General features: G+C 36.9%; 2 protein-coding genes across 3 annotated transcripts; one reads left to right on the plus strand and one right to left on the minus strand.

Moving 5' to 3' along the window:
- Positions 1-89: 89 nt before the first annotated feature.
- Positions 90-18,264, plus strand: LOC131788110 (rho GTPase-activating protein 15-like). 2 transcript variants are annotated; one of them, XM_059105172.2, is made up of 18 exons: positions 90-1,050; positions 3,775-3,951; positions 4,222-4,308; positions 4,875-4,961; positions 5,572-5,796; positions 7,156-7,254; positions 9,009-9,079; positions 9,598-9,679; positions 10,284-10,385; positions 10,542-10,640; positions 11,156-11,210; positions 11,649-11,741; positions 12,098-12,199; positions 12,410-12,508; positions 12,812-12,889; positions 13,553-13,687; positions 14,103-14,208; positions 16,138-18,264. In XM_059105172.2, the coding sequence occupies exons 1-18, from the start codon at positions 568-570 to the stop codon at positions 16,307-16,309; spliced, it is 2,352 nt and encodes a 783-aa protein (XP_058961155.2). In that variant the 5' UTR covers positions 90-567; the 3' UTR covers positions 16,310-18,264. The 2 variants fall into 2 exon arrangements, with proteins under 2 accessions (XP_058961155.2, XP_058961156.2); XM_059105173.2 differs by lacking the exon at positions 5,572-5,796.
- A 1,091-nt stretch (positions 18,265-19,355) lies between these two features.
- LOC131788114 (sperm-associated antigen 6) lies at positions 19,356-27,253 on the minus strand. The gene is made up of 15 exons (XM_059105178.2): positions 27,126-27,253; positions 26,953-27,048; positions 26,131-26,297; positions 25,155-25,223; positions 24,713-24,827; positions 24,465-24,592; positions 24,032-24,109; positions 23,610-23,715; positions 23,073-23,140; positions 22,791-22,943; positions 22,439-22,498; positions 21,888-21,929; positions 21,484-21,621; positions 20,374-20,636; positions 19,356-19,764 (listed from the first exon to the last, which is right to left on the minus strand). Exons 1-15 carry the CDS (start codon positions 27,148-27,150, stop codon positions 19,704-19,706), a joined length of 1,569 nt encoding a protein of 522 aa, XP_058961161.1. The 5' UTR covers positions 27,151-27,253; the 3' UTR covers positions 19,356-19,703.
- Between the last annotated feature and the right edge of the window lie 266 nt (positions 27,254-27,519).

Here is a 27,519-nt window from a genome sequence, read left to right on the forward strand (position 1 = left end):
ATTCGGAGTGATTTTCGCTTTCCGATGGTAGTTACTAGTTTTCAGTCCTCTCGCCTCTGAATTTTACTTGCAAACGAGTCAATCAAATTTGCTAAGTGAAATATAAGCTTCACTTATATTTTGGACGGATACCACAGTTTCTATTGCTGTAATTGCGGAAATTTCGGCAGTGGTAGTACCTTGTTTGTGCAAAGCTGAAACCAAAACTGATGTGCGTGGGTTTTGACGTATTGAAGTGACATCTTTGCGCGGTATATTGCGCTCGAAAGTTGGAAAACATGGAAATGCTTCCTTGGAAGTCGAATGTCTGAAGTTCACTTTTATCGTATTCAAGGTTCATTAGTGGTTGGTGTATCTTTTTGAGTAAATCAAACTCTCTTTACTTCATCCCATTTATACATCAAAATCGGACGTTATATATATATTGTCGATATTATTCTGTGGAAATGCTATGTCATTATGGCGCCTGTATCTTCAATAACATGAGAGATGTCTTCGTTTACAAAACTCTGAAGTGAGATTTTATTTCTTCGCTGCGGTTTTAAACACTCACCCTAAGCTCTCGATATGGGAGATGGAACTGTAGAAGCCGTATTTCCTTATTCTTACCAAGCTGGCGATGGAAGAGTCATCGAATTTGAAACAGGAGATCGGTTTACATTGCTCAACAAGACCAACGTCGATTGGTGGCAAGTTACGAGGAAGGATACTACTGAGGAAAAACCTATGTACGTTCCCGCGTCTTATATGAAAGAAATTACCCCAGGAAGAAGAGATCCGATTTACGAAAACGTGGAAAAGTTTGATCATCATGAAACTTGTAATGGAGCAGGTAGCAAAGAGAATGTCTCGACGAGCGATATGCGTAGTTGCCATTCGATCACAGGGAACTCACAAGTTTCAAACGATGCCAATTGTTCCGATTATCCAGCTTGCAACAACGGAACTGGAGACGAAAATGCAAGTAACGCCTCTAGAGCTTTAAACGATTTTAATGGTGTTACAAATGGTTCTTCAAGGGTCAACCCATTGGCAAAATCTCTGGAATCGGTAAGTGTATGCATGCAGCCAGCTCCAAGTCGTTTATAATATTATCTTGTCAATCGCTAAGCAATTTTCTCTAATTGTCATCTCATCAGCGAAAACGAGAGTAAGCACTCTTTAGGAATACAAGAGTACCCCGTAATCTTTTTTTTGGATGGCATGATAAATCGTGTTGCATAATTGATTAAATCTAGTCAGAGTTAATTCTCTGTTGTTGAGAGAAACTTAAATTACATCAAGTTTTCTTTTTCGGGGAAAGAAACAAGTGATTGTTTACAATAAACAATACGAAAACAAAGTAAGAACCATCGTGATAATTGATCAAGGTACTACTGGTTACATTTGCCTTTGGCAAGAAAGTTTCGGATATCAAAGGAAAAAAACGCTTTTTGTATACTTTGTCGTGAGGGATTTTTAAAGATAGTGGTCACCCATAACTTTCGTCATTTGTGAGAAAAAACATGCATCCATCTAGAACCTTCTTACCGAAGAGGATTTATTTCAAACCGCGCTTATCATGGTTACGAACAAGAATTAGCACAAACGAGATCTTTCCATCTTTTACAGTCAAACAACGAAAAGAAAACTTTTCATCCGCTTGGTAAATGTTGTTGTGGGTCCTGTGGGTGCCTTGTAGGCCCTTTAATTGAGAAGGAAGTATTCACAGATAATTTTATCTCCTTAGCTATGTCTTACATTAATATGATTCATAAGTGTTTTCTGAAGTTAGTGGTTAGCAAACTGGATACTTTTGACACATAAGCCATGTACTCGGTTAAAAAAATGTTTGTTTGTGTGTTTGTTTCTGATTTTGCAGTTTATTATCTGATTTCAACTGGTCTTTGATCTGTATTTTAAAATTGAAACTTTTTAATTTGATTTCAAGGTTAGTTTTGTTCCCAAAATTATTATTGACACTTTTTTGCTCTTTGTGCAAAGTTGAGAAGTTGTAAGTTGGATTCAAAGTGTTCTGTTTATACCTCTTGTGATTTTTTTTTGCTGTTGGTAGTAACTTAAATAAGCAGCAATGTAAAATTTTTACTTAAGTTTTTGTATTAATTTTGATTCAAGCACATTACTGTGAAAGTTCCAAGATTTTGTTAGCCTAGAAGTGAACTGAAAACAAATTTCTCCAAGAAAGTGAAAGTTAAACTTGCTCCATCAGAAAATATTTTTATAAATTTAGGTTACTATTTTAGTTGTTGTTTTTGCACTGAATAGAGAAAGATGTGGTGGCCATTACCTAGCATCTTTCATTCTCTGGCTAGTTATCTGTGATTTGAATTTTTTTTTTTAATCCTAGCTTAATCATTAGCCCAGGGCTACCTGTTTGGCTTTCATCCAGGTTTCATCTGCCTAAAATTATGTTAAGGTTGCCAGAAACAAAATTTTCTTTGACAGGAAAAAGGAAATATATATTTTTTTGCAACATAATAGAATGTTTTTACTATGATAGCCAGGCTGAAAACAAGTTACAGTCGAACCTCAATTATCCAGACTCAGATTATCCGGACTATTCGATTATCCGGACTTTCTTCTCTGGTCCCAATTTTCCCATGAATATTAATTAGTTGTGATCTTGAAAACTCAAAGTCTCAAAAAGCCCAATAATCCTTTCAAAAGACTGTTGAAACAGCGTATTGTCCTATGCGCTTTTCAAAATTCGAAAGTGCGACAAGTCAAAGAAGTATTCTGATGTGTTTAGCTGATATATGGTTAGCTCAATTGTTTTGTTGCCAAGGGAATTTCATGCTTGATTAGTTCCTTCTGCGTGAGTTCTGTAAACACACGAGCAATCGATCGTAAACTCAAATAAAAAACATGCCTACAAAGTGAAAGCTTGCCGTTCTATTGATTAAAGATAAGCAGATAATTATTTCACATTTCTATCTCATTAATATTCATATTTTCGATTATCCGGACTCTTGATTATCTGGACTATTTACCGAGGTCCCGATGAGTCCGGATAATCGAGGTTCGACTGTACCAAACTGGTGACTTCGCCTTCAAATTTGATTGCCAAAATTCTCCCACTCACCATGAGGACCAAAATGGTAGGAGCCTGAAACACTGTGGACTGCATCATCTATTATTACACTACTATTATAATACTGCATTCCTGTTTCAGTGTTCATTTGGTCTTGTATTGTGGGTAATAAATGTACTGTACAGAGTAACAGGGTATTGGCCTTCTTGATGTCTTTTAATTCTTGACGAAATAAATTATTTTCAGTATGTATTTCAACAGAAAGTCATGAAAACTGCACACAGATGTATATCATGCTTTTGCACTTTTTGCTGGCTTTGTTGCTTTGTAAACCCCTTCACTAACAGAAATGATGATAAACGTACTTTTTCCTGAAATATTGATAACTTCCCAAACAAAATGGTGATGAGAAGAAAGAAAAATTTCCACCCAAGGAAATTAGTTTGTTTTGGATTGAAAAAAATTTCAGGGAAAAATGATAAGAAATGCAGGAAAGTTAGTACAGCAAATTAAGTCCAAGATTTTTGGGGTAATTAATATTATCTTGATCTAAGCAAGTCCATGTTCTGTACTTTACATTACAAACTAGGTTTTTCCTGCCAGTTTTTTCTGCTTGCATTTTTGGCCCAAGCACATACTACTGAGAGATATAACAAGGTTAATTTAACTATTATGCCAAGAAACTGTTGGAAAATGAGCTTAATCTGCACCTGTAACTGATTCAACTGTGATTGTTTTTTTAGTCTGGAAACTTCTCATCACCTAGAAAAGAGAGACCTAAATCGCAGTCACTACCCACGGGTTGGGTTCAAGTAACTGATGAAGCAAGTGGTAGATTGTGTTATTACAACACACATACTGAGGAAAGAAGCTGGAAACCACCAAGGATATCACAATCCAGGACTCCCCCACCAAATGGGGTAAATGCTTTACTTGAGGTCTTTTCAGTGAAGGATGGTGTAGAGCAGTTTGATAAAGGAGAAAGACAGCTTAATGGCTAGTTTTCTGGATAATGGATTGATAGAAGGAGTATGTTTCTTAAAAAAAAAGTGGAGTTGTTTTGGTGGAGGGTATTAGAAGATACAGATTTCATTTTTTTAAAGGTGTACAAATGGAAAAGTTCTCATGAAAGGGACTTTACACAACCTTGGGTAACTGTTTTTTGTTGTTGTTATTGTTGTTTCAAACAGTGGCAGACACCACCATTAGGATGGCGAATCTCACGCAGTGGTTCAACTGATGAATTGGTGTATGTCAATGATTTCAATGATGAAGAGGTTTGTATTTTTAGCAGGCAGTTTTCATAATGAATAAAAGCATTTCATGTGATTATAAGGGGAATTCCTCTCACAGATGCCAAATTAATGTGCTGTTTGTTCAACAGTTGGCATCCAGTAGCTTTTGTTTATGTTTTCCCAACTGTTTTGCTAATGTCATGCTCTGTGGGTGAGCACTTTTACATTATTAATGTTTTGTGGTGGAACGCAAAGTAAAAGTATGGCAAGAAATGACAATGGCATGTAAAACTTGTTCAAATGCATTTTATACTATTATGTCAGAATACACATAGATGCAAGACTCATGTATAGTACTACCCCATATCTTTGAGCTGCATTGTAGTTGTATCATTAGCTCTTGACTTTGGCAGATCCTGCAATTTTTAAAGCAACATCACAATGGACCCAAACTGAGAAACTTTTTATCAAAAGAGCTCGCAACATTCAGTATTTTTAACTCCTGATAATTGTGATACTCTAAACAATATTTTTATAAGAAAGCAATGTAACATACTCCAGTTACAGTGACTAAAAGATAACTTACAGTTCTTTGTTTAATTTTAAAGTGGATGCCTTCAAAAGATGAGGAAGGAAGAGATTATTATTACCTCGTCAATGGAAACACTGCACGTACATCTTGGGAACTTCCTGAGGTACTCAATTAATCTTAACACTTTTTTGAAAAGAAAAAAAAAGACAGGGTCTTTATAAGCACAGAAACTTTTTATGCAAAGATGGAAGCCAGATAGGGAGGGAAACAGCTTCTTGTAGGCTTTGATATCAAAAGAGGTATCAACTGTAAAGCCATTGTGATAGAACAGTGAAATTCTGACAAACTTCTGTGCCTGAAAAATTGCCTCCCTTTTGTACATATGTGTGTATATTTTCATTGGAAAGCATTTTTTTCACTTTTAGAATTGGGGTTTGGGAATTGCTCCAGTACTATGTCAAGATTTTTTTTTCTGATTTATCTGTTTATTTACTTGAGCAAGGAATTACAAGGCAGTTGGGTTCTTTAAGCATTTAATATTGTGACATTAAATATGGACATAGTCAGTATTCACAGCTGTCCAGTAATCTGCTGAATGTCAGCTTTTCCCCTCTCTTTGATACAAAATTTGTTGTTGATCTTTATGTTGCATTTACTGAATTTTCATGCCAGGAAACTCTCTGATGTAGTCCCATATATCTCTTTGAGCCTCTTCCTTTTAGTAGACTAGACTGTTAAATGTAAGTTGTATTCACACCACTGGCTTTCTACAGCTTGAACCTGCCCGGCAGTCTTTTGAAGCACTGGATGTCACATACAGACGACGCTCACCAAATCTCAGTCTTAGAACCTCAAAGTGTCAGTCTCTGCTGACATCAAGCCCACGAAACTCTCAAGCAAATCTTACCTTTCCTCCCCCCTCTATGTCTGCTGCTGCTGTTCATGGCTTTCCCCCACCACCACCCTTGGTTGGTTCTGAGCTGCGTTCATCCCTCAAGGTGACAATATTTTGGCATCTGGCATCACTATGGATGTTTGATTGTTTAAACAATTCACACAGTCACTAAAAATCATCATACTTCTGGTCATCTACCTGCTTATCTTTTTCCTTAATGCCTTCTAATTATTCCCTGTGAAAAATTCCTTAATTCCATTGTCTTTCACCTGGTTGTCATGTGCACTCAGTGGTTCTCAAATAATTCTTTATCATTCTAACAGACACACTTCATGCAGCCTCCATGTTTGGTGTGATCACCATTTTTTGTGAATTGATAACAAAACTATAACTATGTTACCACATCAGCTAACCAAAAATGGTTTCTTATCAAAACTGTGCCAATTAACATTTTATCCTCTATTTATTGGTTTATTTATTTTGCTATTACATGGTAAGTCTGATATCATTAAGATATTACTGCCTCATTGTAAGATTTTCTAGTGGCCTATATAGATATCAGGACCCACATCTGGATCTAATAGATAAAGTCAAGGCTTACTGGGAAACTGTCTTTAACCCTTTAACTCCCAGATCAAATTTGTATTTCTCCTTGCTGTCAACAATACAATTCTTATAATGTTAGGTCAGAGAATTTAGTATTGGATCAACTAATTATCCCCAAATTGATATTTCTCTTTATTCTCATCACCTATCTGGTTGATATTGTATTGATATTGTAAGGAGAAATTTTGATTCGGTCACTCATGGGAGTTAAAGGGTTAATATAGTGATTAAAGGAAAAGGGAAATCTTGTAGTCTGGTACTCCTGTTTTAAATATTGTGTTTTAGTCCCATTACTCAAATGAGGGCAAATGCAGCAGAAACTTGAAAAAGCTAAGACAAGTTGAAGATAATTAGTCAAAAAGTCAAACTATACGTGTTCGGGTTGTTTTTTAATTATAAAAATCTCTTCTTGTTTGTTGGTTTATTTTTGTCTTTGCTGTGCATTCCTTATCGTTAAATCAGAAACTCAGGAGACAAAAGATGAAAAGTGTGTAAAATCATGTAGCCTACTGTAGGAAAAGTCACTGCTTTTTTCCACTAAGTTATTCATGGGGAAATTTTTGTTGTAGCACTTATGAGTGATCAGCACTATTCACTGAGAAATTCTGTAGCATTAATCTTGAACTTGCATTTACAGAAACAAGAAGAGAATGTTGAGTTGCAGATATTTGTTTTATCAAATGTTTTCATTTTATTAAGTTTTTGAATCTTTGGTACATCAGTAGGTCCATGTTTCATGCAGTGTAAGATTATCCTTTTGTGAGAAAAAGCATTTACATATGCATCCATAAAAATCTAAAGATTAGGATAATAATAACTTCTCAGGGTTTTTATTTTCTACGATCTTTTCAATTAGGTTGCCAAAAGATCTGCATCTGTACAGTCTCGAGAGAGTGTGTCCTCAGCAGATGAATGGCCAACACCTCCAACACCTTCAACAGATTTTGTTGATTTTGTAAGTAATAACTTAATCAGTGTTTTGAATAATATGGTAGGCCAATAGTCCTGCATTGAAAATGAGATGATAAATTTCCATTTCAGTTAAGTAAGCTTGGACTATCTGATAATCAAAAGGTGTGAGAGTGATGAAGATTGTCTGATTTTTTATGAAAAACACTCCTGACTGATAAAATAATAAATGATATCTCATAATCTGCTTCAAACATTGCAAAAGCCTTTTCCTAAACCTATCATAAGCAATGAATGGTATAGCTCAGACACCATGGCCTTCAAGCCTATCAAAATTCTGGAATAACAGTTACATACCTGGCAGGTTTTAAGTTAGGAAAAACATCATATTTCATCAAATGAGTGCCCCGCCCTTATAAGCACCCTTCCACAATTTAGTACCCACCCCTTTGGCCATGATATCAAACAAGTGCCCCTTTTGAAAAAGCACCATCCTCCCCCTCTTTCTTAGATAATTGGGATACAAAGAAAAACCTGTTTCTATTACCACTTAATGTAGAGCTTTGTAAAATTCAACTCTTTTAGAACAATACAGGTTAATAGTTCCTTAATATAGTCCCTCAATAGTCCCTTGATAAAGCACCCCCTTGATTAAGCACTCCCCTTGCAACCCCCCCCCCCCCACTACCCTTGACGAAGCACTCCCCATAATAAAGCACCCTCCTTTTAGTCAAAATTTTGAATAAGGGCCCAGGCTCTTACTCAAGGAAATAAAGTATTGATTTATTTAAAAGAGACACGTGACTATTTCAGTTACAGAGATTTTTCTTCATTTGCCACCTACATCTTGTTTGGTTATTATCATTGAGGGAATTTATTTTCATTGCAAAGCAAAATTCCTATGAATGAAAACAAATAGACCTTTGAAAACAAAAGTGATCTCTGTAGTAATAAACACTACTTGAGCAGTAGTGAAAATGAGGCCTGAAAAAAGTTCAGGCCTGTCAAGGATTTGAACCCATGACCTCTGCAATACCACTGCAACTCTACCAACTGAGTCAGAGCCAATTGGGAGCTGGTCGTTATGTTGGTCACAAGTAAACTTGGGAAGTGATAAATAAATGAATGTATATATCTGAAAATCATGTGAACTGCAGATAAAAAAGTGAATATGAACTTGATCTTCACAGTAGTAAACCCTACTAGCGTGGTAGTGAAATAAGGCCTGAAAAAAATTCAGGCCTGTACAGGATTTGATTCCATGACCTCTGCAGAGCTGGTCATTGTGTTGGTTCCAAATAAACCCATGAAATGATGAATAAATTAATGAAAATATATGAAAATCATATTATGAATATGAAAGTGATCTTCAGAGTAATAAACACTACTTATTTATAAGAAGTAGTGAAAATAATGCCAGAAAAAAATTCTGGCCTGTGCAGAATTTGAAACCTTTGGCCATCAGAGGAGATCTACCCTGAAAACTGAGAAAGAAAAGTGCTTGACTGGCACAAATATATATATATATTTTTTGCTTTTCTAGGATTTTTATGCTTTGAACACAAACCTTCAATACTGAACAATCATGCTGATGGACTTAGTCAGTCATTGCCGTTTTGAAACACATGTGTACTGTAGACTATTAATTTATGAAAGCCCATCTAACTCACACCTTGTATTAAGCAGACTCTAGTGTGAGTCCCTTTGATGTCCCCTTCATTTTACTTGTGTATAGTCAAAGCCAAATAGAGTTACACAAGCCAGAGTGTGATATCAATTCCATCTTTTGTTTGGTGATAGTTTCAGGCGATTGAAAAACAAGGGATGCTGAACTGCAAGAAATTAGTGGAAGGAGGTGGAAAGAAGGTCAAGTAAGTATGACCTAAATATGGAAATGGAGAGGTTTCTTGTTAAAAATTGGGTGTCAGTTGTGTGATAGGTGGATTGCACTTATGTAAGATTAACATGTTATCTTGATTTCAATATTTCTTGTTTGCACAGAACTTGGTTTGAGCAAACTTTTTGTTTAGTTTTATCTCTCTGAAAGCCTTTATTGAAGAAACTACTGACAGTCAGCATACCTTTTAAACTGAATCTGGAATTTAATATCTTTGAGTCAGTTTATCAAACACTCAGTCCAGAATATTTTCATTTCAGGGTAGCTTGTAGCAATATTCTAAAGAACAAGAACTTTCTGTGTGCTAGATATTTTATGAACCAGATAATGTGTTGGAAATTAATTATTTTTGAGAAGTAAGATAACAATATTGCCAATGAAAAGAAGGCATTTCTTTGTTACATAACAATTTAGTTCTTGGAAACACACCTCCTTATTTTTAGCTTGTTATCTGTATCCAAAAATGAGAAAGTTGTCACATTTCTTTTGCAGAAAGATGTCATGGACACCAACATTTGTAATACTCTTTTCAGCAAATTTGGTTTTTTACAAGGACCAGAAAGCAGCAGCTCAGGTGCCTTTTGATAGCACTAACTGAAATTTTGGCCAAGTTGTTAAGATATATAATTTTGCCAAGTTTAAAATAACTGAAATGTGACCATTCTTGCTGTGTCATGTGAAGGGCTTCAGCAAAGTTCCCCCCCCCCCCATTTTTTGATGGATATTCATTCCATACACAACTTCCTCATTGTATTGTACAAAGGTGCTTTTATCTTGAAGACAAATTCCAAATTACATTATGGTGCAAAAGTCAATCTCATGAATTTGAGGACAGCTTAAAACAGAGTACAGGATTCCCTAATGTAAGCTGCTTCAGAATGTCAAAGTCTTTAACAGTCAATTATTTACCTAATTAAAAAATCAGTATCAAAAACTAATTACAAAAAAATGCTCTCTTGGTTATTATGGTAACCTCCTCACGACGCAGGAAATTGCTACCCCTCAACAATACTGCTTTTACACCAACCACCCTCCAATGCTCTTGACTTGGTCATGTTCATCCTGGTGAAGATTTTCTGCACTTGGAAAACAGAAAACTGGGCTAAAAAACTACAGAGGATGTTAAATATTAAGATTTAAAACAAACTCATAATACTGTGTTCATTTTCCATTCCTAGAAACCTGGTCATCCCCAGGGGAAACCACAGAGTTGTTGTCCTTTGCAAGGTGCAACACTTGAGTGGGGGAGCTCTTCTACCAAAAAGAAAAATGCATTCCAGGTAATATGCACCTTTGTTATGTCATTTGCAATGTAGATAATTTACAGTGTAGAAGTTACTCCAAACCTGTAAATGTTGTAGCTCTTTCTGTGCGTTTATGTCATGATTCATCTCTTTTATGATTTGAAATTGAAAAGTTTTGGTGTGTTCTTTCAGATCAAAGCATTTTCCGGAGCAGTGTATCTCCTTCAACATGATCACCAAGTGGAGGCCACAAACTGGTTTAGTGCCATCTCTGGTGTTATCAAGAAACTGGTGAGTAGTGAATGTCAACTCTGGCACCAGTGATTATGTTGTTGTTGTCATTATGGTCTCCTGGAGACTTCTTGTTTTTACAGTTTGTGTTAGTATTGTTACTTAATTGTAATACTATTAATTATTATCCAACTGCACAAAGTAGAGTACACATAACATACGAATAGAGTACAAGTATCCTGCAATATTGTACATTTATTTGAACAGTTGGTTATTTTGTACTGTTAAAAACCTGTTCTACCAGTCGGCTGTGTGCTATCTGTCTCTATTCGCTTTGCTTTTCCCGCCTTATGAGAAATAAACAGAAAGACTTAGCAGGACAAAAAGCAGTTGGATAATAAATATCTTATAGTATTGCTGAGTATTTGTACTCGGTGTTTTTATTTTGACTTGCCTTATGGGCTCATCAAAATATGGCACAACTTGTAAAAATACTCAGCAATACTACACACCAAAACATCTAATAAGATGCATTTATTATATACATGTATGATTCTTCTTCTGTCTTTTTTCAGAATGAGGAAGAGCCATTACCACCACAAACTCCTGTGCAAGATCAACCACAACGAGGTTTTATTTTGGTTTTAATTTACTGGCATATAAACCCATTGAATCCTGGAGTTTTCCTCAAATTCATGAGTTAACAACTTATTTGTCTTTTTTGTGGCTGCTTCTAAGCCCAAGTCCACCCAATTCTTGCATTATGAAAACATGCGCAAGTGTTTGTGCACCAGGTGCCCTTCCACTGAGGTCACTTCTCTCCACACACAATGTGTTTAGAGCATGCAATTAACCTTATCTATCCTGTGGAGTTTATTTGGCTACATGTTAGTGTGTGCATTGTAATCAAAGAGAAACATTTTTTCCTTGTATTGATTTTTAATTTCCTTTATCTCCTAGCCTGGATTATGGATAGTTATGATTTGGACAGGGAGAAATTATAGAATCAACACAGGAACTAATCAGATTTGTACTTGGTTTATTCACTTCATTTTTCATTCTGTTAAGGAGCTGACAATGATGCCGTCTCACAAGAACCTGGGACCCCAATTTCTTTGCAGCCTGTTGATCTGGTCCGAATTCCAAGCATTCATAAAAGAGGTAAACCATAGGGTGAAATCACTTCTACTCAAACATTTCTGACTCCATCAGTGACAAACAACACCTCATAATAGATTTCAATTAAATGTGAATGATCAGTCGAAAGGAAAACCAAGGTGTAAAGTAGAACTCTTAGGAACTTAGTAGAAAGGTAATTTCTCTGCAATGGTCACCAGTTTGTATTCAGTTGAAAGGCCCATATTTAACCAGCTTGGTGAGGTTGTTCTTTTGCTTTTGCCAGGTTCATCTTTTAAATGTTGTTTTGACTTTTCATAAGATTGTAGCATCGCATTGAGGTTGACAGTTTATTTAATTAAAATAAAAATTCCATGATAAGAACCTTCTTTTAATTTCAGGTGTTGACCGAGAGGACAAAAGGAACATGAGAGAAAAGCTGAGGAAATTTCTCACTAAACGACCTCCAATAGAGGAGCTGGAAAAGAAAGGAATTATTAAAGGTAAACAAATTTAACATGATGCCGTTAAACACTGCAGTAAGGCATTGAGGTCATCGGCATAAAGGAAATGATCACCAAAAAAAGAAGCTGTTGACTGTTTAATAAATTCTCCTTGTCAGCACTTAAGGAAATGTATAATGAACAATTTGGAGAATATGTGTACTAGTGTTAGGGTGTAAAGTGTTAAGCCTCGTGTGATTTCATTTTCAGAAAGTGTATTTGGCTGCCACATTGCACATCTTTGTGAAAGACAGAAAACAACAGTTCCTGTATTTGTTAGCTCATGCATTGCTGCTATTGAGAAGAGAGGTATGTTTTGCTTAAAGTGATTTGTGACCTCTTTACCTTTTGCATCTTTGACAGAGTTTCTTGAATTTTTATCAGTTTTTTTTTTATATCACCACATCTTAGTATGACTGAATGAGTGACTGAAAGCTAATTGATGGTCACTGGTAAGAACAAGTCCAAACATCAGTGAAAGTTTGAAGAGTAAATAAATAGCACTGCATGCTTCTTGAAACGAGTGTTCAATTTGATTAAATGATGTCTGCCTATGTGAGACAATTTGATTGCATGGTAGCCATAGTGATGTCTACCTGATTTTTCCTCCAGGTCTGTCATTTGATGGTCTCTACAGGGTGTGTGGTAATGTCTCCACGGTGCAGAAGCTCAGAATAATGGTTGACCAAGGTTTGTCTGCCTTAAGTTTATACATCCAGGGGCATAGAAAATGAAGGGAGTCCGAGTATTCTCCTGAAACCCTTCCCCCTCCTTCCCATGTATAAGTATATGTTAAGGGTTCTTGAGGGACTTCAAGGTAACATATGAAAATTCTGAAATGGAGATATTACAATTCGAGAATTCCCTAAGCCATGTTTCAAGGGTGTTTTTTTTAAGAGTATCAGATCTCTCTCAACTTATAATTATAGGAAAAGATACAAAACCCAACTAAAACCTTTTTTTTTTGCCTTAAAGAAGAACAAGCTTATCTTAAATATGGTTTATGCGAAGCTTAAAGGGAGGAATGGTACCCTGCTGTATATTAGTTTTTGTATAAGTTTTTTCAGAAAAAAAAGTTGTTCGTGGGTCTTTGATAGAATTTGATTTAGAAATCAAATAATATTAAGGGTGTAATTAAAAGCTGCCATTTACCACAAGAATCTTTGTGTGGATCACTTATACTTCTGGCCATCAGTGTGATGGTGATCAGTTCTCTGAGTCAAAATTTGGAATAGGAACGTCAATGAAGGTTTCTTTCCAAACTGCATGGAAAGAACTTTTGCTCAATTACTCTGTTTTCTTTCCTGCTCCAAGAACATCAGTAATTTTGCTCAATTTAAATTTTTGCCATAGAGGAGAAAGTGGTACTTGGTGAGCCACCTTTCGATGACGTCCACGCCCTCACTGGATCTCTAAAACTTTACTTTAGAGAGCTTCCAGAGCCTCTTATTCCTTATGACTTCTTTAGTGGATTTGTAGAGGCAATAAGTGAGTTTCATCTTGTCTTATTTATTTTTCATATGTTCATCCAAAATATGCTCTTACAATTCAAACATTCAATTTGTATCGTTTTATTCTTTTTTCCCTTCCTTTTTGCTTGTTTTCTATTCTTTCCCCTCAACCCCCTATCAATTGGTTTCGTGATTAAATTGAATACATACATTGCACATATTTTTGTGTATCTTGGTGTAATCCTTGCCGGAAACCTGATTTACCTTAAGAAATGTTATAAATAATAGTCCAAAAATTATTTTGTGAACTCTCAACAATGACATATTGTTGATAGAAATAATAGAGATGGTAAGTTTTGAGCTCGGTAAAGAATTAAGAACGGCGAAAAAAGACGAAGAACATCTTTCTTAATGACATATTAAAAATCTTTTTTAATTGGATCTTTCAACAGAGCAAAGCACACGAAAGAGCAAGCTAACTGCTATGAGATCTTTGGCTGTTCAGATGCCGAAGGTCAATGGGGAAACTCTTAAGTTATTGCTGCGACATTTGCGGAAGTAGGTTTTTTTTTATTGTTGGCTTAGATGGGAATGTTCTCAGAAATTATTTAGTTGAAATGGGGTAATTTAGTATTATCAACTGATTTGATAATGTAAATTGGCCACGGTCAAAAGTTTCAAAGCTGAGGTATCGAGCGTTAGCCCTTCGTCAGAGTGAAACTTGCCCCCTTCATTCATTCAGTAAATTTCAGTTTTACTTAAAAGTTAGCACTTAGGATTTATGAGACATTCAAGTTGTTACTGCGAAAGGCTCAAGAGTTAAGCATGTTCACTGTTCAGATGAGAATCTTTACTAGGTTAGAATAGATGTATAGAGTTAACCCTCTGACCCCAAAGAATGACTAAGTTTTACTTAAAAGTTAGCACTTAGGATTTATGAGACATTCAAGTTGTTACTGCGAGAGGCTCAAGAGTTAAGCATGTTCACTGTTCAGATGAGAATCTTCACTAGGTTAGAATAGATTTATAGAGTTAACCCTCTGACCCCAAAGAATGACTAACATCTAGTTTCTCTCTACAATGTCTTCCCTGAATCAAACCTGACAAAACACTGACATACAGTTTACCCGAGAAGTCAAAGAAAATGGGTAACTTCCTTTTGTAGACTGCCTGGTAAGCTGTGACGACAACTCGCTACGAACAACAGTCTACAGGAAATCGCCACATACCGACAGATTACTGAACGAGTCATCCTACAACCTGACATCACACAAAACCACAACTACCAGGACTCTAACACGATGAACGCAACTAGTATGAAACACGACAGACAGCTTATCCGATGAGAACAAATGCTTTGACCATGTTTTTATCAGTTTACAACCACAATTAGGTCTTTATCTGACTAAACACTCACCAACCTAGCACTGCAACTACCAAAACAAATAACGGTGCAGCTCCTACGACTACAACGACTATACCGCTCATAAAGGGTATGAGAACATCTTGCAGAACCTACAATGATTCAGTATGCATGTCGCCCACAAAGCCATCACCACACCACGTCAGTTACTAACAGACGTCAAAGAAAAGAACGAACCGAGGAATAGGCAGGGGCTGTTTATAAGATCAGTTGCTTTGACTGCCAAGCCTCCTGCATCAGAGAGACTGGTGGAAACCTCACAACAAGACTGACTGAACACAAGCGGGCGACGAGGAAAGATGATGTCTACAATCACATTGCTAAATGTCATGAACCACGCTGTTGACTAGGACTCTGCGCAATACGTAACCTACAGCACTAACTGCTTTCAGCGACTGACTCTGGAAAGCTGGTTTACTAACTTAGACCAATCTCCCCTTAACAGATGTAAACTACTACCGGCACCATACAAACGATTCGAGTAGGACTTAAACATTGCAAACGAACCGAATACGATGACCTAACTTTACCGATTGATCGAAACAGACCAATCAGGACCGACCTATGCCACTTGAGTCTTACAGTCTCTCGGCAAAACTGACTAATCAATTCGCGTGAACCAGACTTAGAACATTCGACTGATCACAATCATTCTCTTGACACTGATGATGACGTCTGCTGAGGGTTTTTAATTGTCAGTCACCACTACAGACAACAGTCCTTCTCTGGACTACACTCACCTAGACGATCAGACTACACTTTCACATATTACCCCCAAGTTAAAACCATATACTGAAGCTTTTGATTGGGAAACACCTTCTCTTTGTCAGGGCCTTAGGAAATGTATAGAGAATAGCAGGAGAAAATGTATACTGATGTTAGGGTGTACAGTGTTAAGAGTGATTTTTAATGCTCTGCTAATAGTATGGTTCTTAATATTATGTAGAACTTTGTTTGCAAAACTATTTTCAATGTATTAAAACTTTGGATACGTAAAAGGAACAACCATATTGATAAATAACATTCATCAAACTAAATGTTGGCATATAATTCTATGATTTCAGGTTAATGGATCAGAGTGAAGAAAACCGTATGAATGCGCAAAATCTGGCCATTGTTTGGGGCCCAAATCTCATGTGGCCTCGCTATGATTCTGGAGACATAGCAGTAAACATGGTGCATCAAAACCAAATCATAGAATTTCTACTTTTGGAATTTGACCATGTGTTTAAATAGTTGTTAACTTATAACAGCAAAACAAGTATTTTTCAGCAGAATATTGTAGTAGTAGTAGTTGGCATTTAGGTACATACAGCCTATTACATTAGTATGTAGTGCATACTAGTGTGGTATGTCACTACAGTAGGTCAGAGTTATGGCTTTTTAGTATGTGACAAGATGAGTATTTTTTTTTGCAGTTTTAGAAAGAGGAAACAGTTTTATGTACTTACATTGCAAGAGTCATTTTGTTTCCCTTCTTGTGGGAGTGGTTTGGGTACAGTTCTCAGAGTGCTCCATTGTATATAATGTAACTAAAACAACGGCAGTGATCACAATTCTTTTGTGTAAATTGAATTAAATTTTAATGCAATGACTAAATATGTATGATCAGTTGGAGAAAACTGTTCAATAGGCATAGTGAATGATAAAATTGAAATCTTCTATGATTTTTACATGAATGAAATCTAAGAGTGATGGTAAAGGTGCTGCTTAAGAAGGCACCAGGCATAGGCTGTACCAGGTGTCACTTGCCATAGACAGGTATCAAGAGTTGAATATGAGGATCTTTGGTTGTCCCTTAGGTTACAAGAATCAAAGATTGCAACAACCTGCAACGGTTTGTGGCATCATAATGAATGTTTTGTAGGTGGATGTTTTTAACTGAAAGTATTGAGTAAACATGGATTTCGAATATTGGATCATTATGGTGAAGACTGAGGAGGCCTTTGGCACTGCCTCCTTACTCCAATTGTCCGAAAGATGACGACTAAAACTTTTACTCTTTGCTTTAATGATCCGGGAGAAAAGTAAATGTTTGAAACAGTCTGGAGAGAAACGGTCTTGAAAGAGTGTATGCTGACTGTTCCTCTTTAGAACAATATGTTCACTGAAAAGATCTGTGAAGAAGTAGACAACAATCTTGTTTTGTCTTTGAAATAGATATAGTCCTGATCCAAATTAGATTTAGTACTTTAGTCTTATTCTATTGTACACGAGTTTTTATCGTTACCATCTCTTAACATGAGAGTTGACAAAGTGGTCTGATATAACATATTGTCAAAAATGCAGAGATGATTCATCTAGTTGCTAACTGGGTGTAGGAGTAATCGCTGTGGGTTGTAATGAGAGATTTATAGTTGATAGGGGTCAATGAATTAATGTCATCTTAGTGCTAAGAGTCAGCCATTATTTGAATGGATTTCATAAATGATAAAAATTCTTAAGTGTTAAAGTTTGAGGGGATTTCACATCCACATATGCAAGACATGATTTTTCGTGTAGGTTTAGTAAGCGTACTCATGCCTTAAAATAGGAAATGTTTTGGATAAGTCATCCAAAATGTGCAAATGCTACTGTACAACTTTTTGTCTATGGGGTGATATTTATGCATGCACTAAGATAATTTACTCTGAGAGAATCTTTCTAAATTTTGTCAAGTAAAAGTTACTTGGGCAAAATCCCTTTTTTTTCAGAGTTTAAAGGCTTGGCCGCCAAGCTTCCGTGAACAAACGTTAGTATCACTGGGCCACTATATTCTCCTGAAATGGGTCTGCAATGCGTGCTTGTGCACTGTCACTTGTTATCTTTAGTGTTTGTGCAGATAACATACCATATGAAAGGATCTCTTGTATATTAAGAGTGGTTAGTCCTTTGATATAATTCATCTGACACATAGAACTTTCGTTTAGGAAAATACATTTTTAGAAAAAAAGTGTTGCGAGTGAGGCTGAAAGGTATTGTTGGTGTATTTGTTAACTTTGTAGTATTACGAGGCAATGTGCAAAGTCACTGTGGACCTATTTTTGGACTTCTGTTTAATTACAATGCCTAAGCACTACTCACGACATTCATAGCTGTTCAGACTTTGTAATAACAAAGATATATTTTTGCATGTACGATGTCAACAGCAGCAGCTTAAACATTCAATTTACCACCATCAAAGAACGTTCAGTGAAATAAATTTAGGATGAGGTATTTGTTATGATGATTCTTGAAGGGAGTATGATTTAATTTTGTCGCAAAAGCGAGCGATTAATGAACGACCGAGGAAAGATTGAGTTGGAAAAGGCAAACGAACATCAGTGAGGTCACCTAGAGCACGCCCTTCGTGAGTTGTGAAGGAAGGCTGTGTTTGCTGATTTCTTGTAAAAGGTGACAAGATCCCCAGTATTTGAATGTCTGCCTATATAGAAGACAGTAGGCAAGAGCCTTTCCAATCTCAGCTAGGTCAACCCTGGACGCCGCCAAGAGCCGTGAAATCACCAAAAGTGTGCTTTCTTAGTCACTCGTACCCATATTTCACACGGAGAGTGAACTAAGGAGAACGCCATATAAACAGGATGTATACATTGTTCACTTCAATCACCGCCCTCCGATCAATCATCAGACCGTAAATTCCTTTCACAAAAGAAACCAGCCATTGTTGTGGATGTCCTACGAGGTTTTAAGGCTTTAACCAGTCGTTTCTTACTTACGAACACTTCGTACCCAGTCGATTTGTGCCCAGCCCGAGGACCGTTCGTATCCAGTCAGTCTAGTAGTTTTTTCTCAACGGACGTTTGGTACCCAGCTGGGACCATTCATACCCAGTTAATTTTGCCGTGTTGTACCCCTGGGCCACAAACGTTTGGTACTCAGATATGGCCACTCGTACCCAGTCAGTTTGGCCGTTTTTTACCCATACTAATAAGGTGTGTTATCAAACGAGAGCAAGACTCCTGACGAGGGCGACATTAGTTGGTAATTTAACCGATAAACTCATGGCCCTCATACTTGTTCCTTACTTGCTTGACTCTTTACTAACTTTTCGTATACAACGATGGACATTTTGTTCACGCGCTCGTGGGTAAGGTACTTTGCGAGTTCAACGTTTTGATCGTCACTGAATGTTGGGACTGATACAAAACGACCAGTGATAGATCGGGTATCAACCAGCACGCGAACTGGTCACGAATCGTCTAAATTGGGGAACGAAACGTCTTTTAGAACGAAACGAGTGAAGGTCTTGAGGGAAAGAAAGTGTATTACTGGTAATCCCGTATTTGAATCACAAAGTTCAGCATTCACACAACATATAATAAAACTTTACTGTCCATTACGCTATAAGAAATGGAAACCTAATTTTTTTTAGATATTTACATGCTTCAAGTGTGTTACTCGAAAGGGTAAGAACATGCTGGAGGTCATTCTACTTTTATTTAATACTTAACTGGCTTGAGTCCCTGAAACATCGGTTCAAGTTTTCTTCACTAAAAATAGCCTCTTTTTCGAAATCAAAGTCCAACGACCTTGTAGAAAATTGGAAATATCAGCATAAGATTCTCTGGTCTAAGGGAACAAATTAGAAAAGAAAACATCTTGTACTCTTGGATCCAAGGTGATGACACCATGTTCAAAAAAAAAATTCTTATTAAGATTGACATTGACCAATTCTTTCAAGCAGTTTGTCGGGGTAACCAGGAGAGTAGAATCTGAAACGAAAAACCAAAAACAGTGTAAAGTGACAACACATGACAACATACATCACATATTTAACAGCTTCTAAATAAAAAACGAGAATGATAGGGCAACGAACAAACACGCCAAAGTTTGGCCAAAAATGTGACCAAACCTCTCGCTGCGTTTGTTCTTATGTCCTGTTTTAAAGCGTCAAGAATTTTAAAGAGACTTCATGCTACGCTACACGATTCGGCTAGTTACACTACGAAGTAAAATTAGGAGGAGATAAGTTTTTCCTTGAGAGCAATTCTCAATTTTCGAAAGTAATCTGGGATTGCTTTGGTTTCGCTTTACTTTGCTCTGTGATTGGTCCAGAAAACTCGCGCTACTTTCTCATCCAACCAGATGCAAAACTAAACCCAAACAAGACTTGGTTTCCCGCGCCTTAGGCAGTTTGCCTGTTTTCACTTTGAGTTCTCATTGGTTTCCAAAGGTACTTTCCTTTCTTCTAATTAGTCGTTGCGATTTCATTGGTTTTGGATTTACGGCACTTAATCAAAAACTGCTCTAATGGAAGGACAAGAGTTGCCCTTAAGCAACTTAAAAGCGATTTGTACAAAACAATCCGGTGTTTTGCTCACTTGACGATTTCCTCAGGATAACAGTTGTTGATGGTATTGATGTGTTCACTGAGAGCTGTGTTCCCCTCTGCATTGATCTCTTGGATTTTTCTCAAACTTCCACTCGTCACAAACAGCCGACGCGCCGCCACATCGTGCGGGAGAACTTTAGCAAACTGACTTACGACGTGCTTCAAGATGTTTGGCGGTGCGTCTTTCAGCAGAGGTTCTAGCGCTGGCAGATGGACACACTTCTGTAGGATGTTGGTCAGTGCTTTCTTGGACTAGAGAGTAGGAAAAGACAAGACATCATTCAGAAATGGCGCAAAGAATAAACGGAAGAAGTATATTAACTGTAAATTAACAAAATAAAGTGGTAAAATGTATCCTGCCGCGGTTTTGCATGTGCTTTGAGGCGTCAATCAGCGGATTGGCGTCGAAGAAGAGCGGCGAAGCCGCGAGGGGTATGCAATAGGACGCTTTCGCAAATCTGCCGCCAAGTAAAAGGAATGCGCCTTAAAACCGTCAGCTGCGCAGACTTGCTGTAGCTGACAATGACTGCAGGTGCTCTTGACTCAATCATTATTATGAAGTTCGTATAGGTGCAATGACTACTGTAATAGATTTTTAAAATCTGTTTTTCAGAAAGAGTTAACCCAATATCAAAGTTGCAAGGAAGCTTTCACTCTTTACTAGCAAAAGTTTAATTTCCTTGTGAGATTATTCGCCAATAGCAGTACAGCGCAAATTAGAGCTCGCCCTAAATCATTGAACATCAATTCCAAGGAAATTCGCACTAATATCTTGACTATATCAAGCCTATTTTAACCCCTTCATTGCCAGGAGTGACCAGCGTAAAGATCATCCCTCCCATTTCCATACAATGTGTCGTGGGCAAGTTAGGAGAATTTTCATCTAAAGAATATTGTTTTGACATAACGCCGCATTCTGAAAAACGACCAAAAAAGGTTTCTATGATCACTGGGTTGGTAAAGAACGAGAAGGATTGCCAAGTAAGGCATCCCTGTTACCAAAACGAGACGGAACAAGAAGACGCCATAAATATCGCTTCCTACCAGCGCCTGAATAAAACGGAAGCTCCCTTCACAATGCTAGCCTTAGCCTCTTTACCTTAGCTTGCAGGTCCTCTGAGCTAGAAGAGTCCTGGTAACAATCCAACAGGGACTTCAAGACATTAGTGACTGCCACTGCCTTAGCGTGTTCTGGTGTATGTCTTCCAATCTGACCCAGGGCCCATGCTGTAGCAGCCTATTGTGAAACGAAATTAAGGGGTTTGGTTTGAAGAAACTTTGTTCATTCAGCAAAAATGGTCAAGTTACTGGGGGAAACAATATGCGTGAGATAAAGTAGATTAATGATCGAGGAGTTCTGGCTAGGTATTCTGGCCATGTGTTGTGTTCCCCAGCAAGGCAGGTATGAGAAAGGTAAGAGAGTTGTGAAATACAATTAAACCTAAAATACTTTCCTTTTACACTTCAAAAACTCACTAGAAAACTTTTTAAAACATCCCTTACCTGTATGTGATCTTCTTCATTCCTTCCTAGTTCGGTGGATCGCTACATTTGTAAGAGAAAGAGACTTCATAAGCACACATGTACACTGTACGATAGCATCAACCACAGCAGGGTCTATCAGCTGCTTACCCCTTTAACCCCTAAGAATGATTAGCATCTAATTTCTCCTTACACTATCACCCCTAAATCAAATATTAAGGTCATGACAATAATTGGAAATGATCACCAACTAGAAAAGCTCTTGATTGTGAAACAAATTCTCCGTATCTGCACCTTAGCAAATGTAGAGAGAGCAGTATGGAGAATATGCATAGTGATCATGAAGTTTGGGTGTGAAGGGTTGATTTGACTGTATGTTTCTTAAATCTGACATTTTCACCGGGTGTAAACAGGAAAACATTAGAAATCAAGCAGGTTATAGTTCACATAAATTTTTTTTCTGGATTAGAAACACTGAGCTCTCTTAATCTCTTTTCCATTGTAGAAAAATACATTAGGAATTTGTAAGTATCAATCAGTACCACATTTATAATACATGAAGCTCAAAATACCTGCTGCATGATGTGATTATGCTCACTTCTAGAGAGAATGCCAGCTAACACAGTCACTCCCTGCAACAAGAACAATTACAAAACTATTTCAACTTAATTCTACAAGCTCCAGTTGTTTGGGGATAGCCAAGGACAATTTCTTTATCAAGCAGTGCTCTCCAGCCCTGCACAGGATTTGATCGATTCATATACAAAGAATTAGTGAGGTTTTGAAAAGTAATTTGTGAGGAAAGCCATCTGCTTATAATCATCATCACTTGATCATCCATTATTAGGACCAGTAACATCATTTGAATTTATCAGACACTAAAATTATTAAAATACTTAATATGTAAACTAACTTGACATGTACCTTTGAAACAATAACAGACATTGCAAGTGTTTCTGAGTGGGCAGCAACATATCCTAACATCATGATTCCAGGTAGTCGCACATTTCCTCTTGATTCTTTAATGAAATCAACCACAGCGCCAACTCCTCCAGCATTTGTTATCAACTGGGCAAGCTGAGAAAATAAGGAACAACATGATTTCAAACAGTTCAAAACCAGTTACTCCAGCCAGATTTTAAGTGCTGGTGTTTGATAATATATAAACTAAACAAATGAAGTAACTTGATTTATGATTTATCATACCTCTGGAGTGTGCTTAGCAATTTCTCTTATTAATGTTGCCACATTCTTTTTCACATACTCATCTTCATCTAAAACATACAGAAACAAAGACAATTATTAGTATCATGAAAACCTTAAAATCAAATGGTAGTGATCCAAAAGTTTACACTGGATCACTCTCAGGTATAAAGAGAGTGAAAATATAGCCCTCAAGAGAAAATAAAAGTGAAAAAGATCAAATCCATGACAACCAGTGATAAATTATTATTCAGTTTACTAAATAGCATGATAAATACAGCTATATACAGTGGGCATGGAACTAATTGCTAGGTCAAATGTAGATAACCCTCCTACTTAATGGCTTAAAAATCCTTTTTCCTTTGACAGCAATGTTGCAGATAAATCAACTTTTCCATTCAATGGCATTTGACAATTTAATAGAGTTTTAAAGCTATCAAAAAAATTGTATCCAGAGGATTATTTTTAATAGCTTAACCGTAGATTAATTAAGGCTGACCAGAAAATTGCTCAGGAAGTCAGAATTCAAATGCGCTTCACCTTTAAGGCAGGCTAAAACAGCTGGAAATATCTCGGCCTCAACAACCATCTCAGCCAGGTCAACAGAGTGCTTGGCAATTTGGCTTAATGCAGAGAATATGTGACGCTGTAGAAAGTAAAATAGATATCAACCTATTATATTCCACTTTGAAAAAGAATTAATTAAAACTTACAGTACATTAAAAATGTATCACATATTAAAAAACAAAGTGAGGTGTGAAGGTACTAGGCAGTTGCAAAAATTGACCACAGGTGCTAATATTAATGGTCAAAGATTAGTTACAGTCCACCTTCAGAATCAGGTTAAAAAATCTAATAAAACTATTGTCTTCTTTGATTACATTTGTGTTAAAAGCATCATTAGAATTATGCAAAGAGTTGAACAAACAGTGAAACTTTTATCAGTCATCACCAAGACTTACCTTAAGTTTTGAATCAGGATTAAGAATCATCTGCGCAAGGTGAGCAATGGCTCCTGCATCTACCACTGTTTGGGCCAACTATGGAAAAGAGTAAATTGGCTTTTATATAGATTAACCCTTTAACCCCTCCAAGTGACTAGCATTGAATTTCTCCTTACAATATCACCCCCAAAATCACACATAGAGGTCAAGAGAAAAAAGGAAATGATCAACAATAGAAGCTCTTGATTGTTAAACAAATTCTCCTTGTCAGCACCTTTGGAAATGTATTGAGAACAGTATGGAGAATATGTCGACTGATGTTAGGGTGTAAAGGGTAAACACTACAGCTCCCACTTAAAGGAAACCCAAATAAGGTTTAACAAAACAATTTTAATCAAGCACTACTATTTTGTTGAGAAATCAGTGGTCATACCCATAGTGTACTGCTCACCTCGGGCGAATGTTTACAAATGTCACTCAATGCTGATGCAGCGATTCTCTTGAGAGGCATTTCAGGTTCTTGAATGCAGAGGACTAGCAGAGGGACAGCTCCTGCATCAACAACTGCCTGGGAGAGCTCTGAAAAAAAAAATGTTAGAGACTTAAGTGTTGGTATTAAAATCAAAGAACTTGTGATCAGAATTGAAAGGAAGAAACTGTTACATGGAAACTGATAGTATTTCATTGCTGCTTACTTACCTGCATTGTGTCTTGCTATATATCCAAGGGCCCATGCTGCTGCTTCTTTGACCCCAGGGTCAAACTCCTCCAAGCAGATGACAAGAGCCTCCAGAGCACCACAGTCTACCACGGCCTGTAAGAGGCAGTCAGATCCTTGAATCATTTTGGACACAAAGCTGCACATTCACCATCTTTTCTTAATTTACATTTCATCCAAATTATCACACTACATGAAATTTCCTTATCAAAGACTAATTGCACCTAACCTCAACATTATCACAATGATCATGTGAAATACATCTGTATTGTTTTAGTTCAGTGTACATGTACAATGTGACTAAGCCTTGCAAGTTCTACATTTAGCACATAACCTGAAATCTATATACATGTACACTAGTTGGTATGTACACACATTTTGTGTGATAGCTTAAAAATGTCTCTATTTTGCTTTCCTTCATACCTGTGCCAGCTGAGGAGAATGCTTCGCTACAGCCCTCAGCACAAATGCAGCAGCTTTCTTGTAAAATCGCTGTGGACAAAAACATAAACAAATTTCTTAAATTGTTGTAGTAAAAAACATGGAATTTGGATGTACTAGATGAGTTTTCCACATTTCATTAAAACAATATATACAAATATATATGATTTGCACAGTAGAGAATCATCTTGCAGCAAATTTTGCCTTGCAGAAGAACTGGTAGAGTTAGCTGCTGCATGAATTCTCTCTTGTGCAAATCATATAATCACTTAGAATCTCTTCAGCATGTCCAACAAGTTCCCCAATTAACAGCAGAAGAACTTGCAGAGCTAATTGCTGCTCGACTATTCTCTAATGTGCAAATTATATAATCAGTTAGAATGTCTTCAGCATGTCCAACAAGTTCCCCAGAAAACAGCAGAAGAACTAGCAGAGCTAACAGAGCTAACAGCAGAAGAACTTGCAGAGCTAATTGCTGCTCGACTATTCTCTAATGTGCAAATTATATAATCAGTGAGAATGTCTGCAGCATGTCCCACAAGTTTTCAAGTCAATAGCAGAAGAACTAGCAGATCTAGTTGCTGCAAGATGATTATCTATTATGTAAATTATAAATATATAGGTATATATTTGTGTGTCATTGACCAAAGGAGTAAGGTCAAGATCCCTAAAGTCTTACTCCCAGGTCTTACTTTAAGTTAGCTTGCAACACCGAATTGGGGCCCATAAATATGTTTTGAAAGAATGAGGTTAAGGAAATATCCTGCAATCCTGACTGAAGGAAACTAATAGTCAATAAAGGATTTGATAATTACATGGCAAAAAGATCCTACACAAAAACTAAATAAACCTACAACATTTGCCCAAAGATGTGTGTGTGTGTGACTCTTTTTCGCTTTTATTTTACAACTACCAGAAAAAATTTTCGCTGACCATGTATGTAAACAAAGAAAATTACATTTTGCTCTGCCAGAGAATACACCAACTGTGGTAGAATGTCTCCTTTCACAACAGCCTCAGCAAGGTCTTCATTGTAATTTGCCAGTCTACCAAGTGCCAATGCTGCTGTCTGTTGAATGTTGGGGGCAACATCTAGGAGAAGTGGTCTTAACAGAGCCATCGCACCTTCACAAACAAACATTTTGTATAAGTGATTAAGAAAAATGTAGAAAAAAGCTAACTGCCTATTTTAGTACATGTTGACGTAATGTAATGAAAGAAAATATACTTAGAGAGATTAAGAGTCACACTTCATGCATCAAAAATGTGGTTAGAAGATCTTACAGAAAAAATACTTTTAAGTATCAGGGTACCACAGAATTCAAATGACACAAGGAATTGAACATGATCTTTGTTTATTCGAAAATTGAGTCCCTTACTGAGACATTGGGACCCAAGATGCGACAATATAACTCTTATAATTACGTTGTTACAGTATGTTCTATATTCAGTAGACATGCAAATACATTGGTCTTTTTTCCAGTTAACAATCTCACGTACTAAACTTGTTTTATATGTTTGTGTATATAGCCATATCTTCAAAGATACATGTTCGTGTCACATATTAGTTTAATAACAATGCTGGTAAATTTCACCATAATTTCTGCTTCGAAAGCTTAGCCATACATACGATTCGGGTCATCCACAATTCCGAAGAATTACACCAAACTTATTTGTGTCGATAACTTTGTTGGAATTAAAGATAGGAGATTCATCAGAAAAAAAGGGATCTTCATGTACCAGACAACATAATGTTCTGAGAAGTGCATGTTTAACTTACCAACATTTTGCAGAGTTTCGATGTTCTCCGCCTGATTGGCGAGTTCGGCGACTCTCTCAACGAAAGTTGTCCTTTGTTTTTGATAGTTCTCAAACACTACAGTTAAAGACAAAGCATGTATCCTTAGTTTGACATTACAACGCTAGAATTTTATCACATATGTTATAAATTACCTGCTGTAACCTTTCTTGAACTCATTTTCTCTCTTTAAAGGGATGTTGCTGTCAAAACCAAGCACTGCTATGTCTCGCGTTTAGACGTACCGCAATCAAAAAGCTGTTTTCATTTGCTCCGTTGCTACGTTACAGGACGTTACATTCACGCATGCGCTAAAGTGTAAGGCTGCTGATTACAACGTCAGGTCTGCTAGCGTCTCCCTCTCCAAAAGGTTTCCTGGAAAAACTGGATCAAGGATCAAGGATCAAGGATCAAGGATCAAGGATCAAGGATCAAGGATCAGTTCAAAATGAATCAAATAAATTAAATAAATTAATAGGCGTGATTGATTGCTCATCTACGTGACTCAGTCAAGTTCTCTCGTATGCTAAAGCGAAAATAAGAGAAAAT

The sequence above is a fragment of the Pocillopora verrucosa genome, chromosome 10 (assembly GCF_036669915.1).
Source record: "Pocillopora verrucosa isolate sample1 chromosome 10, ASM3666991v2, whole genome shotgun sequence".
Taxonomy (NCBI): domain Eukaryota; kingdom Metazoa; phylum Cnidaria; class Anthozoa; order Scleractinia; family Pocilloporidae; genus Pocillopora; species Pocillopora verrucosa.

What these genes read in the sequence shown, in the direction of transcription:
- LOC131788114 (XM_059105178.2), bottom strand. Translation starts at nt 27,150, where the DNA reads ATGAGTTCAAGAAAGGTTACAGCAG. An exon ending in TATAGCAAGACACAATGCAG is followed by an intron (nt 24,593 to 24,712) that starts GTAAGTAAGCAG and finishes TTTTTTTTTCAG; the next exon opens with AGCTCTCCCAGGCAGTTGTT. An exon ending in TTTGTAAACATTCGCCCGAG is followed by an intron (nt 24,110 to 24,464) that starts GTGAGCAGTACA and finishes TCTTTTCCATAG; the next exon opens with TTGGCCCAAACAGTGGTAGA.
- LOC131788110 (XM_059105172.2), top strand. Translation starts at nt 568, where the DNA reads ATGGGAGATGGAACTGTAGAAGCCGTATTTCCTTATTCTTACCAAGCT. An exon ending in GGACTCCCCCACCAAATGGG is followed by an intron (nt 3,952 to 4,221) that starts GTAAATGCTTTA and finishes TGTTTCAAACAG; the next exon opens with TGGCAGACACCACCATTAGG. An exon ending in AAAGAAAGGAATTATTAAAG is followed by an intron (nt 12,200 to 12,409) that starts GTAAACAAATTT and finishes TTTCATTTTCAG; the next exon opens with AAAGTGTATTTGGCTGCCAC.